This window comes from Gallus gallus, chromosome 1 (assembly GCF_016699485.2).
Source record: "Gallus gallus isolate bGalGal1 chromosome 1, bGalGal1.mat.broiler.GRCg7b, whole genome shotgun sequence".
Lineage (NCBI taxonomy): Eukaryota > Metazoa > Chordata > Aves > Galliformes > Phasianidae > Gallus > Gallus gallus.
Genome location: NC_052532.1, coordinates 122,842,305 through 122,859,279, shown reverse-complemented (window position 1 = coordinate 122,859,279; position 16,975 = coordinate 122,842,305). Strand labels below are relative to the sequence as shown.

At 54.0% G+C, this 16,975-nt stretch overlaps 1 protein-coding gene across 1 annotated transcript; it reads left to right on the top strand.

The window, feature by feature from the left end:
• Nucleotides 1-4,906: 4,906 nt before the first annotated feature.
• LOC107056965 (maestro heat-like repeat-containing protein family member 2B) lies at nucleotides 4,907-16,975 on the top strand. Its single transcript, XM_040658166.1, has 31 exons — nucleotides 4,907-6,175; nucleotides 6,477-6,598; nucleotides 6,744-6,866; nucleotides 7,006-7,171; nucleotides 7,333-7,431; nucleotides 7,591-7,742; nucleotides 8,106-8,249; nucleotides 8,781-8,873; nucleotides 9,155-9,224; nucleotides 9,340-9,453; nucleotides 9,543-9,616; nucleotides 9,950-10,069; nucleotides 10,215-10,322; nucleotides 10,515-10,674; nucleotides 10,800-10,840; nucleotides 11,077-11,218; nucleotides 11,618-11,670; nucleotides 11,991-12,098; nucleotides 12,401-12,520; nucleotides 12,710-12,832; nucleotides 12,955-13,110; nucleotides 13,332-13,454; nucleotides 13,758-13,837; nucleotides 14,244-14,379; nucleotides 14,499-14,588; nucleotides 14,989-15,075; nucleotides 15,253-15,376; nucleotides 15,579-15,688; nucleotides 16,178-16,330; nucleotides 16,586-16,742; nucleotides 16,884-16,975. Exons 1-31 carry the CDS (start codon nucleotides 6,151-6,153, stop codon nucleotides 16,901-16,903), a joined length of 3,393 nt encoding a protein of 1,130 aa, XP_040514100.1. The 5' UTR covers nucleotides 4,907-6,150; the 3' UTR covers nucleotides 16,904-16,975.

Genomic DNA, 16,975 nt, shown 5'->3' with positions numbered 1-16,975 from the left:
TTAAATTGGTAGTTGTAATTTAAATATTTCATACTTTTCCTATTCACCTACTTGGACTGAAATTTTCCTTGTCATTATCCATCCTGTGCTTTACTTTTTTTCTTTGGAAAGCCTTGGCTAGCAGAACTTCAGTTATTTCTGAGCAAAAGGTAAAGGAAAATATCATTATGCGCTTTCAGATGACTGGACGCCATCACTGTGCTGCAGCTGGATCACAAAAAGGGCAGAAAAGGCTTATGTCTGTACTACCTTTGTGAGAGCTTTCCAAAGTATGTCAGGTTATCAGCTATCGTCTACTTTGTGAAGACCTGAAGGTTAATTTTCCTAATTTTCCTTGACTGAGGTTCTCCAGTCCGGATCCTTGAAGCGGTAAGTAGGACTTTCTCTCCGAATACATCTCTGACACACTGGAGGTAGCAGAACTGAGAAGAGGAAGGGTACTTTCCTCCATTCCCTCAAATAAGTACAAACCACAAGACACTTCACTACTCCCGGGTCCTTTGCCTGGCTCTGCTCACCTCCTTCGGCTTGGATGAGATGAAGCCTCTTGGGAGGTCTCTGCTCTGTCTTGCCCTACTGCTCACCACCATCAAGCCACTTAATCAAATATTTCATAAAAGCCAGTCATTCTGACTAATTTTATATGGGTTGAAGTTGGAAAAGAGCTTAAGCTACCCAGATGCAATTAAAGACTCTGGGTGCCAAGCTTTGAAAAAAGTTGAAATACAGCATGAAATACTTCACAGTATCAGTTTCTACAGGATGCTCATCTAAAAGCAGTGTATAAATTTATACCTTGGTGCCACTACGTAATGCAGAAATTCAAATTTCATGCATATTTTTTAGAAATAGAGGATTGTCTTTTTTTTTTTTTTCAGGCAGCGATAAGCACTAGAAAAATAATAATTTAGATTTCAGTGCCCAAGATTTCAAATTAAAGGAATTTGAAGTAATGGGATGTAAGGAAATACTCAAAGATGAGGGTGAGAAAAGAAGGTTCAGAGTAGAAGCAGAAATAGGATCATGTAATTAAAACGTTATCAGCATGCACTCATAGTAAGCTACAGTTTCACCATTAGTCTAAATTATAGCCCTTCTTCAGCTCATACCTCATAACCTCAATAACATTTTTAGATGTTTTGACTACAGTACATGCAGCACTCTACATGCATACCTTGCAGAATGTGCAGCATCTAGTTTGATGTTTGCTTGAAAATACAGTTTCTTTGAAAAAAAAAAATCAGTATGTTTCTGTCTTAGTTTTTCATTACTCTTTCTAGATGGAAAAAAAAGAGCCAGGTTTCATGCAGGACACAAACCATTCTTAGTTTAATTGCACATGGCCCCCAAATTCCTGGGCTCATATCTGAAGATCAGATCAAAGACCACTCACTTGGCACAATTCCACCACCATTTCAATAAAAGGACCCCCTCCCCCCCCCCCAAATAAAACCACAAAAGTGGGAGCTCAAAAGTTTGCAAATATTTTATTCAGCTTTGAAATGAGATTTCCATTGGCTTGGTCTGAAGAAAGGAATATAAAGCAGTTAAGGTCCACAAGACAGAAGTTAACTATACAATTTTCATTTAACACATAAAAAAATGTAAATTTCATCTTAAGTATTGAAACATCATAGAACGTGGCCTTCCAATGCCCCCTTCCTATCTGTCCTCATCTGGCTCAACCAAACCTGTAAGGCAGGGGCTGCCCTCATTCTTTTCCAGAACTTTCCCGACATGTTTTAGCCTCTGTCTGATCACAATCAGCTTGTGCCTATTACTTTTTGACAGACTTCATTCTTTGCAGCATTAGTACTACTGCATTTACTAACAGTCCTATCAAAATAATCCATCTTTTTGTCCTTTCAGGTCATATACAAAGAGACTTAACCACAATACATTGTAAAAAGCCCCACAGTACTCCTGCCTGCAATGCTAATTTTCTATGACTGCCATGACAAAGTTACTTCCTACTCACACACCTTCCCAAAGTTAGTTCCCATCCTTTTTCCAAAATTGCCAACTAGTGTTAGAGAGATCACTGCTGAGTAAGCTATCCCTGTGTTTGTCCACAAGCTCTCTGGGTCAGCGTTGGTGCAGCTTGTCTCAATGCTGCAGCAGCATTGACTGCAGGATGAATAAACCACATACTTCTTCTTCTTCTTCTTCTTCTTCTTTTTTTTTCCAGCTACCTACTTTTTTTTTTCTTTTCCTTTTTCTCTAGCCATCTCACAGAATGGCTGAAAGCATACTCTTAAACGATGCTATCTAGATTATCTTAGTGATATCAGTATGGCTAGAAATATATTCCATCATTGCGGACTGACTGCTAGACAGCTCTGAAGCCAAAACAGAGCTAGATAAACTCAAGCTCCTGATCTCCAACTGCGTGTTCTCAAAGCCACTTTTGTCACTGCTGCCAAAACCAGAGCCAGAAAAGTCAAATCAAGGAATCTGTGATAGGATGGATAGCAGAGGCAAGATGTTCTGATGAGAAAGAATGACATTGAAGTTGAATGGGTACGGCAATAGGAAATGCCTTTTTGCCCTCTTTTGTAACTTAAGAGTGCCTTAATTTTTAAAAGGCCATTTTAGAAAGTAAGAATATTTTAGTTAATCATTTAGTACTCACTTCAATCATAATACGTATTACAACTTCCAATGACGTTACAATTAAAAGTTTGAAAATAATTTTATTATAAATTCTTGCTCCATAAAGATTTCTGCTCTGAAAAGAAAGCATATGCAGAATCACTTCTTTATCTGTTATTGTCACAGTATAATTCTTTGAAACTACTGAGCAGAAATCTTAACTGAAAATACATTTCTATACATCTGAGGTGGTGGTTTTCATACAAATGGTAAGCTTGCTCAGCTGCAACTCTGTTAAGTGCAGGAAGGACACTGCTCAGGAACAGGCAATGCCACAATCTCGTCTACACCACTCAGCTGAGAATGGGCAACTCCATAGCTCAAAAAACCCATGTCCAGTTTGTGAGTTGCTACTGCTCTTCTTGATGTAAGTTGCCACAAGGCCAAATTGCCTCACATTCAGTCATCTTGGGATTGTGATTATTGAATTACAGAATGGTTTGGGTAGGAAGGGACCTTTCAGATCATCCAGTTCCAACCCCTCGCTACAGGCAGCAACACCTCCCACTAGACCAGCTTGCTCAGGGCCCCACCTAGCCTGGCCTTGAGTGCTTCCAGAATGGGTGCATCCACAGCTCCTCTGGGCAACCAGTTACAATATCTCACCACCCTCACAGTAAAGAATTTCTTCTTACAATCTAGTCCACAACCTACCCTCCTCCATCTCCCTCCATTCTGTCGCTAAGTGCCCTGATAAAAAGTCCCTCCCCAGCATCACCTGCATTAGTTGAAATCGGAGCAGAAGGCAGTCTCAGGTATAGGTGGAAAGCAAGGTTTTCCCACACTTAGTTGTTAATAGTTTTTCAGAGCAAACACATAGAAATTAGATGACGTTACTTGGGAACAGCAGCACTGTGTGTCCACTTTACGCAAGTCTGTCTGACTAAACAAGGAGCCAAGCAGATGACCCAGAGGGCAGACAGCAGATTTAACAGCTTGAAATAGGTGATGCCCACCACCAAACTGATGAAGGCATGCTGTATTACCTGAGGTCTGCTTACTAAGGAAGAAATTAGTATTTCATGCATATTACAGTGTTAAAATAGTGGCACATACTACATCTATTGTTAATAATGCTACCAAAAATAATAGCCAGAAAAATATACCATGGAGTCATAGAAGCATAGAATGGCCTGGGTTGAAAAGGACCTCAAAGACAATCTAGTTTTCCTCCTCAGGCACAAGACTCTACATTTGCTCTTGCTAAATCTCATCAGGTTCCTCTCTGCCCAGCTCTCCAGTCTGTCCAGGTCTTGCTGAACAGTCGGAAAGCCTTCCAGTGTGTCAGCCACTCCTCCCAGCTCTGTATCCTCAGCAAACTCGCTGGGGGTGGACTCTATCCCTTCATCTAGGTCGCTGATGAAGATGCTGAACAAGACCAGATCCAGTACCAAGCCCAGGGAACACCAGCGGTTACAGGCCTCCAACTAGACTCTGCACCACTGATGAGAACCTTCTGAGCTCTGCCAGTCGACCAGTTGCCAACCAACCTCATCATCCACTCATCTTTCCCCGCGCTTTCTAGTTTTCATAACGAGAATGGTGTGAAATACGGTGTCAAATGCCTTGCTGAAGTCAAGGCACACAGCATCCACTGCTCCCCCCCCCATCTACCCAGCCAGTGATGACATCAGAGAATGCTGTTAGGTTGGTCAAGCATGACTTCACCTTGGTGGATCCATGTTGGCTACGCCCGATAACCTTCTTCTCTTCCAATGGCTTGGAGAGGGTATCCAGAACAAGTTGTTCCATCATCTTTCTGGGGATGGAGGTGAGGCTGAGTAGCCTGTAGCTTCCCAGATCCACCTTCTTGCACTTTTGAAAGACTGGAGTGACACTGGCTATCCTCCAGTCTTCAGGCATCTCTCTCCTGTTTGCCAGGACCTTCCAAAGATGACAGAGAGCCATTTAGCAATCACCTCTGCCAGTTCCTTCAGCACATGTGGGTGCATCCCATCGGGGCCTGTGGATTAGCGTGCGTTAATTTTGGCTAGATGCTCTCTGGCCCAATCCTCCTCGACCAAGGGGAAGCCTTCCCTTCCCCAGACTTTCTCTCTTACCTACAGGGTCTGGGGTCTGGGGTTCCTAACGGTTAGTCTTAGCATTAAAGACTGAAGCAAAGAAGGCATTCAGAATCTCTGCCTTCTCAGCATTCCCTGTTACCCAGGCACCCAGCTCATTTAGCAGAGGTCCCGCATTTTCCCTAGGCTTCCTTTTACTGTTGACATACTTCTAAAAATCCTTTTCTTCTTATCCTTTACCTCCTTTTCAAGATTGAATTCAGAGAGGGCCCCAGCCTTCCTTGTTCCATCCCTGCAGGCACTGACAACGTTCCTATACTCTTTGCCGGTGGACAGGCCCTTCTTCCACCGTTCACGGATGTTCTTCTTTCCTCTCAGCTTATCTGTGAGCTCCTTGCTCATCCCCACAGGCCTCTTGCTACCTTTACCCAATGACTTACTCTTAGGGATGCACTGATCTTAAGCTCCAATATATAGGAGGCAGAGGAGGTTCTGTTAGTACATGTTTACCCAACGGTGAGATTAAGACACAACAGGTCAAATGTTAGCCTGACCGGTTTATTACAAGTCCCAGCTGCTTAGGGATATGGGGAAGGAAAGACGGGCAATAGAAGAGAGATAAAAGCAAGGAGTCTCTGTAGAAAGCAAGAGAGACGGTCACCACTGTGGATCCAGCATGGTCTGTAGTATGTCCTCTGATCTCAGGATCTCATCCAGTCACTGCGGGAGATGGGAGAAAGACAGGAATCTTTGCAGCAAGCAGGCCCGGGGGGCTCTTCCAAAGAGGTTTCTTCCCCTCAGGGAATTCCTCCATCACTGGTTTCTTTTCTTTGCGAGTTCTTCTCCCCAGTCCTTACTTTACGGAGGGCCTTTTATCCCCAGTTTCTCAGGCTTTTTCCTTTTTCTTCTTGACTCTCTGTTAATGTAGCACATCTGGCCCTATCAGATGTTCTGCCATGACTCTACCTCAATGGCAACAAGCGGATGGTGGTCTTTTTGTTTGATCAGATGCAATGGAGTCTCCTTACTGTCTCTGACACGTGCCCCTGGAGGACAGCAAAGCGCTCCGGAGAGGTTGTCTGTGCAGCAAATGGGGGCCGCAGTGCCTCCCGGCATGGAGTCCCCAGTCACTAAGTCAGTGCCAGGCAATGGCACCCGGCAGCTGCTCCCTGGCAGGGGCTCTCCCTCTCCTGCTGAGGTGATTCCCTGCTTCGGCATAGAACATGTCCACCCCAGAGCCGAGTGCGTCACAAAAGCATGCTGTGTTCTGGGGCCAGCAAGGTTGCCCAGCGTGCAGTCTGGTCCCCAGCCCAGGGCACGTCATTCTCTGTGAGGTGACACTCCTCGGTGTGATGTCACAGTTGTTGCCACCTACACCCCTGTGGCGGCGGTGGGAGCGGTGGCCCAGTCTCTTGTGAGAGGCGCAGGAAGAGGACCCAGAGAGAGCATTGTGTCTATCTGGAGATATCCTGCTGTGATGGAGCGGCTGAGAGCCCTTCGAGGTGAGGTCCCTCCACCTCTCTGGACACCGTGATGCTGCCCGAGCACATGTGTGCCTCCAGTGTCTGTTTAGGACGTGCCATCAGCACTGTCCTTGCTCTGCTGAGTGCAGCCGCCCACCGTGGCTTCCCCAGTACCCCAGCAAGGGGAAGGCTCTCTCCCCTCTCCCCGCCGACCACACATGTGCCGGCACAGCCCACCCCACGCTGTGGGGCTGGAGGAGCGTTCCTCCCAGAGCTGGCCGGATGCTCGGCCCTGGCTCCAAGCAACACCAGCGGCAGCTGCTCTGCTCTTTCCTTCCAGGTCTCTTTGCCTGTGTGGGCTGCGTGCCCAGACGTACGCGTCGCAGGGAGAGAGGCAGGGTGGCAAGCCCTGTCCCCCCCTGTGCCGTGACTTTGCTGCTGCAGCGCCTGCAAGACCAGGAGGTGAGCTGGGGACATCCAACCATCAATCCTTGCCCTGCCCCAGCGCCACGGTCCCGTGGGTGCCAGGCCCCGGCAGCACACTGGCATGGCGGGCAGCTCCCCGGGAAGAAGGGCAAAGCAAAACGTGATTGATCCCTGTCCCCAGGGAGACCGAGCGCAGGCGTACTGCGAGCTGGAGCACGTCCTGTGGGAAGGTGACAGCCGCCCGCCGTGCGGAGTGGTGAACCGGCTGCTGGCTGAGGTGTCCCAGGACCTGACAGCAGCCCAGGTGAGGGGTCGCTCCCAAAGGCAAAGGGAGCCGCCTGCCCGCGCTGGTGCTCTGCTGGCGGACAGCAGTGGCTTAGCCCTTCCAAGGGAAGGCCTCAGGCAGTCTCCTGTGCCGCGTGTCACCAGTGACTCTTTTTCAGGGCGTGCCGGACAGCGTGAGGACGGCAGCCAGCAATGTCCTGGTGGCTCTGGCCAGAACACACTTCACCTTGGTGATGGCCGAGCTCCAGGGCCACCTGAAGGCCGTGGGGGAGATGTCGAAGGAGTTTGTGCTCGTCACCCTGAGCAAGCTGTTCAGCAGCTACGGTAGAGTGCCCTCAGCCTCCTGACGTCTAGGACAACCGGGGAAAGGGGTCTCTCCCCTGTGCGCGTGATCTGCGTTGAGCTGGGGGATGCAGGGCTGCAGCCCCTCCTCCCTCGCCTCGCTGCTGGGGCTCTGACCATGGCCCTCTCCTTCCCCTCTGCAGCTCCACAGTGCATCTCCTTTGTGTGGCTGATGCTGGCCGGCCTGCGCAGTGTGGTGGGCTGGGTGAGAGGCGGCCGGACCCTGCGCATTGCTTGTGCTGGTGAGTGCCGGCCCCAGAGCAGGGGGACTCGGGACAGCCCTTGCACCTCGCCCTGCTGCAGGCTCTCACAGGCTCCCTTTTCTCTCAGTCTCTCATTTTTTCTTTTTCTCTTTGTCATTGATTATTCGTTTTTTTTTTTTATGTTTTGTTTTTCTTCAGTTGTGAAGCAATGGCTGGAAGGAGTCAAGGTTCACTTGGGCTCTGGAAAGCAATGCCCCTGGCCTGCCACAGAGATCGAGCAGATCTACAAGAATCTTTCCCAGCTCTTCTGCTCTGTGCTGGGGAACTGGCAGGACTGCCAGGAGGAAGAGGTGAGCACTGCTGCATTCCCAGCCCGGGATGGCAGCGGGGACATCGGTGTCGGCAGCTCTGTCTGTGCCCAGCGGGCTGAGAGCAGAAGGGTGACGAGAGGCAGTGGGCTGGCGCTGCAAAGGGCCCCAAGCTGGCTTTGTGCTTGGGGCTGGATCTCCCTGCCAGGAAGCAGCCGCATGTCACAGCACTGTGGCAGGGATAGCTGGGGACGAAGGTGTGGGGAAAAGCTCCCTGCCGTCCAGAGCGAGCCCATCTCCTGCTGGGCATGGGGGTATGGGGAAAGGGAAGGGAAAGCAAAAACCCTCCTGTAGGAAGGGCAGACCTTCAGTCTTTGATGCTGGGCCTCTGCCACCCCTCTCCAGGACAAACAGGCCGTCCTCGAGGCTGTGGCCACCATGATGGCTGTCCTCCTGCAAGAGGCGCTGCACCGAGAGCACGTTTGGGAGCAGCTCCTCTGGCTCGTGCGCCTGTACCAGAAGGTCCAAGACACCTGCAGGGGGACCAAGGTGAGATGTTGTGCAGGGCTCAGCATGGACGTGGGGCTCGTGCAAGTGCCACGAGGGGTCAGTGGGATGCAGGGGGGAGGCCAGGAGCCCTGGAGAAAGAAGGAATAGGTGTCCAAGGGAGGTCTGAGGCTTCCTGAGCTCTTCCGTCAAGGAAGGAACAACCCAGACAGGAGCCAGAAGGGAGCCAGGAGTCACTGGGGCCCATCCCCTGGGGCTGGAAGGCTTCACCACCACCGCCACAGTGGTGCTCTGGGTGCCTGAGGAGCTCTGTGCTAAAGGCCAGGGAGACCACGTCCAGTTACACCTGATGCGGGAGAAGAGGGCTGCTGGGTGGGAAATGCCTGCAACCGATGCCCAAACAGGGCTTGGCTGAGAGCAGAAGGACTCTCTTGGTGCTGCTGGGAGGCGGGGACAAACCAGAACGCCTGTGCGGGAGCTCTCCCAGCAGACAGGCCGTTGGGAATCAGTTTCTCTGCTCCCAAGTGACTAGATGTGGCTTCAGCCCTTTCTTCCTCTCCTGGTCTCTTGCAGAGCCTCAGTATCTTCCTGGAGGCCTTAGAGGGAGTTCAATCGGTCATCCCCAAGGACAAGTTTCTGGCCATCACCAGTGCTGTGTTCTACCAGGTAAGGGGAGCCTATCCTTGCACCCAAAGCAGTTTCCCTCTTGCCTAAGTCTCAGGAGGACTCAAAGCTCCAAGCCCCTGATGGCTGCTCAGCCTTAGCCCCTGCATGCCCGTGGCTGCTCCAGAGCCGTGTGTGTGCCCCCAGGGATGCTGTGGGGCAGGCTGTGTTTTGTCTGCATGTCCTCTTACTGAGTGTGCCAAGGGAGACGAGAGCTGGCAGCACGGTTGCTTTTCCATCCTCAATACCGATACAATGTTCTCCAATGGACCTTGTTCCCACAGCTCTCTGATGACACCAAGGAGCACAGCGAGGCTGACAGAGCAGAGCTGACCCACTGCATCCTGCTGCAGGGTAAGGAGAGGAACTCTGGCAATGCTTGGCGGTGCCCTGGCCAAAACCTCTCTCACAAACCTCCGGAATGGGTGCGAGTTTCTTGCTAATACAGCGCGGGATTTCCTCTCCGCAGCCCGGATCTGCCCCGAGGAAACGGTCCTGTTTCTGCAGTCTCAGCTGGGCGCTGACAGGGAGGCTGGATGCGTGGCAGCCCTGGGTCTGCTCGGTGCTCTGGCTCGCTCTGATGGTCAGTAGGGCCAGAGGGTTGGGACTTCCAGGGATCCCTTTTGCCGTCTGGGTTGTGCCTCCATGCATGCTTCTGTGCATCTCTTGCAGAGCCCGTGATGTCAAAGAAGCTGCCCCAGGTTGTGGAGGCTGTACAGTGTCTGTGCAGCGACCCCAGGACCCAGGTGAGCTGATCTGGGAAAGGAAAGTGCTGTCGGGGTGGTGATGCTGCTGCCAACACAGGCAGGGCTGGGGTGCCCAGGGAGGTGCTTGGGGCAGTGACCACATAGTTGCGATGGCTCCTGTGGGGAGAGCAGGCAGGGCGGAGCAGTCAGGCCCCTGTGCTGTGCATGGAAAGTGCACAGCCTGGTGCTAAGGCCTGGCCCTCACCTGAGGAGCCAAGGCTTCTCCTCTGCTCTTGTTGTCTCTGCTCATGCCCGAAGGGCTGCCCCAGTGAGCAGGTGGCTTCCCTTTGCCTTCTGAGCAGGAAAATCAAACCCACAATTGACTCCTGACAGGTGAGGAGGGCCATTCTGCACTTCATCGAGGATGTGCTCAGTGCCAACGCCCGGAGCTGCTCAGCCTGGGATGTGGTGGGGCACATCTTCAGTGAGTTCAGCCGCTCCACGGGAAGAAGGGTAAGGACAGTGGGCAGCGTCTTCCCTTGGAGGACCCGTGCTGCTCAGAGGCTGGCACAGAAGCACTGGTGGGGCCACACCTGAGCCTCCTGAGAGGCTCCTGAGAACTAAGAGTAACCGGTGTTCTGACAACACTGTTGTGCAGGCAGCTGGAGACCTTTCTGCCCAGGAAGCCCGGGAAGAAGGAGCTCTCCAAGAGCTGTGTATGGACATCCTGGGGTCACTGGATGTCTCTGTGAGAGGGATGACCAAAGTAAGTCACAATCTGCCCTGCTGCCGCTCCTTGACTTCACACCACGTGTTCCTCATCCCCTTCCAACACCCCCGGTCTCTCTTCCAATGTGCTCTAAAGCACACAAGACTCAGGGAAATTCACAGAGTCCTCTTCATCTCTGAGCGGAGGCAGGAACGCTGACACAGTGCTCAACCGCCTCGTTCCCTACAGCTCCTGTGGCCACGGCTGCTGCTGTACGTGGTGCCAGCCCAGTACACCGGCATGCTGATCCCGGTCTCCCGCTGTGTCCAAGCGCTGGCTGAGAGAGGGGACCTGATGGTGCGGGAGGTGGAAGAACTGGATGCCCATTTCCTCAGCTCCATGTTTCAAGGTAGGAGCAGAAACTCCGCCAGTGAGCTCTGTTGAGCTGTGTTAGCACCCAGAAGGGACAGCGGAGGTGCCCGTAGCAGGGCACGTCGTGTCTGTGTCTTACTCGGCCCTTCTTTCTCCCCACAGGCCCACTGCTGACTCCCCAGACACTGCTGGCACGCCTGTTGGTGAGTAGATGCTCCAGAGGCCGGTGCCATGAGCCCCGAGGAGGAAGCAGCATGGCCGAGTGTGCCAGTGCCTGCCTCACCCGTGGGGATGCCTTTCTCTTCCCGGACTTGCAGTGCCATGGGCAAAGCTGCTGGCTGCTCCTTGGCCTCCAGGGCAGAGCCAAGCTGCTTCCCTCGTGGGAGAAGCTGCTGCTCTTGCTGCAGACGTGACCCTGCTTCTCCTTGCTCTCGCTCAGGTGGTGGCAGGGAGCCCTTTTGCAGGCAGCGAACTCCAAGCCGCTGCCTTGCTGCTCATGCAAAACCTCCACAGCAGGATCCACAGAGCTGTGGGGGCCATGTGGGCCACTGAGATCCCCCTGCTGCTGCAGTGCCTCCAAGGTAAAGTGCTGGTGGGGAGGGAGGGGCGGAGGCAGGCAAGGGGGGGAGTGAAAATGGAGCTCTGCAGCGTGGCAGAGGGGAAGCGTTGCCTGCGGCCCCATGCTTGCTCTGCTGCTGTTCCCATTCCAGGGAGACAGCGCTGAGGCCCGGGGACCTTTCCCCCCGGGGATCTGCCCATTCCAGGGCACGGATGGGCCCTTCACGTCCCCTCAGACAGCAGTCTTGGGGCAGTTCTGTGTTCCTGCTGGGACAGTGTTTGTGGGGAGGGACAGGTCATTGTGAAGGGTGTGCGGGTCCCAGCTTGGCAGTGCCGAGTGCCCAGGCAAACCTGGTTTGCAGCAGCTCTTCCTCTGTGGCTTGATCCCAAGCAAGGGTCTTTTGCTTCTTGTTGCTGTGCAGGGAAAGATGAGAGCTTCCCGGACTCTGCAGAGTGGGAGCAGCGCCTACTAAAGGTACAGCATTGCCGGAAGGCACGGTGCAGAGAAGTGTCTGCCTGTCTCAAGGAGCCCCGTTCCCATAGAAAACAGGAACAGCCTCCCAAATGCTGCTGTGGAGCGGCCCGCGCGCCTTTGTGCTGCTGCCTCTTCCTCTTTGCCCCAAGCCCATGGGGGGTCCTAGGAGAAGAGCGTCAGGCAGCTTTAAGGCAGGGAATGCTGGGGGGAGCTGGGAGAGGGACTGTTCTTCCAGTCACCTCTCTCCAGAAGGTTGCGGCGATGTGGGAATGTGGGAAGAGGCAAAGGGCAAGGAAACATTGGCTTCTGTTCTCCAACAGTTCCTGAGGGCATCACTGGACACCATGGAGGATGAGGCCTGGACCAGGGGCCTGAGCTGCGAGCTGAGCCGGTGGCTGAGCAGCTCTCCCAGCGGCTCTGGAGAGAAGGTGGGTTCCCCCCGGCTCTACGCAGCGGTGCAGCCGCAGGTGCCCAACCGGGGCTGGGGCTGCGGGTGGTGCTCTGCTCATGCGGGCGGCTCACACTGCTTCCCTGGCCCGTGCCCCCCAGAGGGCCTTTCCTTGCAAACTGCCTGGGGGTGGCTAAAGCTCGGCCCTGCAGCTGCTCTCAGCATCTCCCAGGGAGCGTAGGTCCTTCCCCCCTGGCCCTCTCCCAGCAGGTCAGGCTGCTGCCACATCTCAGCTTCTTCCTTCCCTTCCCTTCCCATCCCTTCTCTTCCCTTCCCGTGCAGTCTTTCCTGTACAAGGCTCTGGGGACAGTGCTGGGAGCTTGTAAGGAAGTCCTCCACGTCCAAGAGAAGCTTCTGCAACACCTGGAGGAAGCAAACGCAGAGGAGCCATCTGAGGCCCAGGTGAGGTCTCCTCCCAGCCAGCTTCGGCCAGCATCCCCGGTCTGTCCCTTGGGCAGAGGGCTTCTCCTGGCCCTGCTCCGAGCCTTTCGATCTCCTCACTGCTGCGCTGTTTCCCTCAGGCGAGGACCAGCCCAGCCACTGTGGCTGGACCAACTGCCTGCACCAACTGCCCCTTGTTCTTTTGTGCAGGGAATGATCTCTTTTCTCAGCCATGCTGCTGAGAGCAATTTCCACACAGTCCTGGACACACTCACCGTGTTTGCGTCCAGGCTGTGCAAAGGCCAAAAGGGGAGGATTTCCAGACGCAAGAAGGTGAAGCGTTGCGCATTTCCATCTTGGCTGTCCTCTGCCTTATTTTCACATGGGAGCCCAGGTGCCTCGTGGGGCACCGGGGGCTGCTGAGCGAGTGTCTCAAGGCATTTCTCCCCACACAGATGGAGCTGGACAGCAGAAGAGCTCACGCCACACGCAGCGCTCTCATCCTCGCCCATGGCAGCTTGGCACTGCGAGCCTCCAAGGAACAGCTGCTCGCCCGCCTGGAGGGAGACATCGTGGGCAACATCCTGCTGCTCTACAGCTGCAGCTGCCGGGTGAGAGCTTGTAGCGTGCCGGGGTGTCTGAGCACTCAGCTGCAGCCCCTCCACGTGGGGGGATGCTGAGATGGGCCTTCTCTTTCCAAAGGTCCCTCGGGGACTGGTTTGTGCTCAGATGAAGATGCAAGCCCTTCCCTTAGCGTTGCCCCCACGTGTTCCCCTTGCAGCCCTTGGCCCTTCCCGCAGTTGAAAGAATGTTCTTCTCTCTTGGGCCTCAGGACCTGCAGAACACGCTTGCGCTGGTGCAGAGCATCACCGACTTCAGCTCTGCCTTCCAAGCTGTGGGTGACTCTGTCTGCTTTAACCCCTCCTTGAAGGGCAAGCTGCTGGAGATCCTGACGGTGAGTGCCTAGAGCCAGGGCTGTCTGCAGTGGAGTTTTGGGCTGTGTCATGGGACTCGGTTCCCCGGAGGCGTACAGGTCTCCCTCAGCCACACGTCTCCAGCTGGTGGGGAACTTGTGTGCTGGCAGGCAGCGGCTGGGCAGCGGGCGAGGTCCACCAACTGTGCAGCTGCTGCATCCTGCTCTGCCTCCGTGGGAAATGTGGGAGTGATGGGGCTGGTGTGTGGCAGTTGTGTCTGTCTCTGGGCTGGGTGGAAGAGCTCTCATGTGCCCACTTTGACAGTGTTTCTCTGGTACTTGCAGGACTTGCTGAAGAAGTATTACTTGGGCACCCCTGTGTCCCCAGTACCCCTCAAGGTGGTTCTGGCCCTGGAGCAGTTGAGGTAAGGGTGGGAGCCTCCGGGGTTGCAAGGCAGGATGGTGGACCCCCTTCTGGGTAGCTCCCAAGGGCCTGGAGGGGGCAGGGGGGAGGGAGTCACTTCTACAGGAGAGATGGCTGGTCTGCTGTGCCCGGCAAAGCTGAGGTTCTGGGAAGGAGAAAGGCCCTGGTGCTCCTGTCCCCTGGCAGGGAAGAGAAGGGAGACCTGGGGTCTCCTTCCCTTCAGAGCAGGAGGTGGTTCACTGATGCCGGGGAGATGCTGGAACTGAAGACAGTGCTCAGCCGCACAGGCTGGGGATGTTGGCTTTGCAGCTGTCCATTAGAAGAAACTCTGATGTTGTCTGAACCAGCCTGGAGAGCACTGCTAAAGGCCCTTTCTGCTTTCTCTTCCTTTTTTTCTGTCCTGCCAGCAAGCTGAAGCCCTCTTTAGGAACCAAGGACATGTGTGACATGTTGAGTCTGTGCTGCAAGAATGTTGTGTTGCACCCTTCAGCAGAGATGATGCTGAAGATCAAGAAGTCACAGCAAGCAGCTCAGTACCTGCAGGTAACCTGCCGTGACTTTCACAGCCACCTCTCGGTTGGAGCCCTTCCTCAGCACACACAACCTGTGCTCTGGCAGCAGCACAGGTGATGCCACAGCTCAGTGCCCTCTTCTGCTTTCAGCTTCTGCAAACATCATTGAAAGCTCTGGGCCGGCTCATGGTGGTCCTGCTCGAGACAGAGACCAGTGGCCTCTTCCAGAACATAGTCCATGTGAGTACATGTGGGGCAAGGGAGAAAGCATGGTGCCTGTCGACAGCGGAGACAGAGATGTGGGGACTGAGAGGACGATGAGAGGGGCAGAAATCTCCTGCTGACGTGCCAGCTCAGTGCGAGCTCAGAAATGGGCAGAGCAATGGGCCCTGCAGGGGGAAAGGCAGGAGCCAGCCCCTGGCAGGCCACAGCCAAGGAAAAGCTCCTGGGTTAGGAGGCAGGAGTGTCTGCAGAGAGCAGGGGCAGCAGTGCCGGTGCTCAGCGAGGTGGGGGGCCGCGTGGAGCCACAGTGCGGGCCCTGAGGGAAAGTGCTGGGAAATGAGGGACTGGGAGAGGGCTGGCATGAAGGGAAAGAAAAGATGTCCGCAGTGAGACAGATGCTCTGTCCCACGTCCTGCAGAGATCAATGATGTCAGACAACATGTGGGAGCGCAAGAGGGCCCTGCAGATCTGCTCCCAGCTGCTGGCTGCTTGTGAAGAGCATGGAGTGAGTAAAGAGCCCCACTGCATGCCCCTGCTCCCTCCCCAGTGCTCCTGAGCAGGAAGGCGAGCTCCGCCCAGCTGTGCGTGCTGTGCCACCCACCGCGTGGGGAAGGCATAGATGAGAGAAGCTAGGGAGAGCTGGGGCTGCCTACAGCTTTTTTCCTGCCTCTGGCCCCTGCAGAGAGGAGATGCCTGCAAGCACTTTGGCTCCTTGGTGGGATTGCTGGCGCCTCTGACGTGTGACCCCATGCCCACATCCCGCCAGCTGGCCGTCACCTGTCTGAGCTCCCTTCTCCGAATCCAAGGTGAGTAGAGCGGGCGTGCATCAGCCCTCTGCTCTCCTCCGCAGCACTACCAGAACCCCACGGGCTGGGCCCAGTCTACAGGAGGAAGAGGCACTGTGCGCAGCTCTCTTCTTCTCTCCACCCTGTCCTCTGTCTCTCCCCTGTGGAAAGCAGTTCTGTTTCCAGAAGCATGACTTCCCTTTTCTCCCTGTGCTCTTTCCAGCCAAGGCGACCAATGGAGTCATCAAGATGGGTGACATCGGGAGCCTGTGTGAGGGGCTGAATGACCGCAGCACCGTCTGTCAGCTCCAGACCTCTTCCAAAATCGCACGGGTAAGTGGACCCAAAAAGGTGGCGGGATCCCAGTGCGTAGGCTTTTGCACGTCTCTTCGCTCCCCCCAGCCTCTCACACCATTTCCAGAATGAGCTGTCACCCTGAGATCACTTTTCTCAGCAAGTAGCTGGAGGCACTGAGCTACGTCTGGCCCTAAGGCACCCAGCGCAAGGAGCTGATTCTATGATGTGTGTGTGTGACTGTGTGTGTGTGCATGCGTGTGTGTGTGTGTGTGTGTGTGTGTGTGTGTGACTGTGGCTGCTGGGAGGTAGGCTTTGCATGTAAGCAAACACCACGGGTGGAGAAGCTGAGAGAAGGCTCAACCTCCTTACGTATTAATAGCGGGGTATGGACCGCAGGAGCGTTGTGATTGCTGCCTGACTGACCGGCAAGCTGCTGAACTAAGAATGCCCTCAAGACTGCTTTATGTTTTGAAGAGCTGCCGCAGAGCAGTGATGGGATCTCTCCTGCTTCTCGTTTCTCTGCAGATTGTGTACAGGGACTTCCCCTTGGAAGACACCATAGATTTCATGATGGCCATCAAGGACGCCTTCCGGAAGGCCAAAGGAATGCGTGTGCGTGCTGCTGGGAGGTGGATGATCACCTTTCTGCAGATGTATGGCAAGGACATCTGTCGGGACGTAAGAGACTTTCTTCCACGTGTCTGGGACTTTTGTTGGCTGTTGCACTACGGCTTGTACCGTTGGCCTCAGGTGCTACAGAAGCACAACCGGAGCGCAGAGCCAGGGCTTGGACAGGGTGGCTGGTGTGAAATTTAGGCTTAGGCCTTGGCAGCGTGTCAAGGGAGCAGGCAATGCTCATGTGCTGAATGTCCACAGTCAAGCCCTGCAGAGTCAAGGTGCAGCCAGTCATTCTTTCTGCCCTTCTTCTTCCAGGTGCCACTGACCAACTACATCCTGCGCAGCTGCACGTCGTCCCCACAGCACAGCACGTTCATGCCATTCCTGTCCCAGGCGGTGGTCATCCTCACCCGCTGTCAGGCAGACATCACGACTGACAGCTTCTTTCCGGCTGCTTGGAGCCCACAGACAGGTACTGGCACTCCTGCCATTGCAGTTATAGCTTGCCTCTGCTAGAGGGATCCTGGGAGGAAGCAGCTTTTCTTTTTTGCTCTTGAAGTCTGTTTGAGGCAAAAAATTGCTCAGTCATGACTTGAGACTTTCCTTTTTCTAGTGAGACATGGAGGAGAATAAGAGCAATTTGTCTTCAATGGTGGAGCCGAGAGAAGAAAAAAAAGAGGAAAGAGAAGGAAAGGGAAAAAGGAA

Excerpts from the sequence above, each read along its gene's own strand:
- LOC107056965 (XM_040658166.1), top strand. The coding sequence starts at position 6,151 with ATGGAGCGGCTGAGAGCCCTTCGAG. Across the intron at positions 9,454-9,542 it reads TGCTCTGGCTCGCTCTGATG|AGCCCGTGATGTCAAAGAAG; the intron begins GTCAGTAGGGCC and ends CATCTCTTGCAG. Across the intron at positions 13,838-14,243 it reads CTGGCCCTGGAGCAGTTGAG|CAAGCTGAAGCCCTCTTTAG; the intron begins GTAAGGGTGGGA and ends CTGTCCTGCCAG.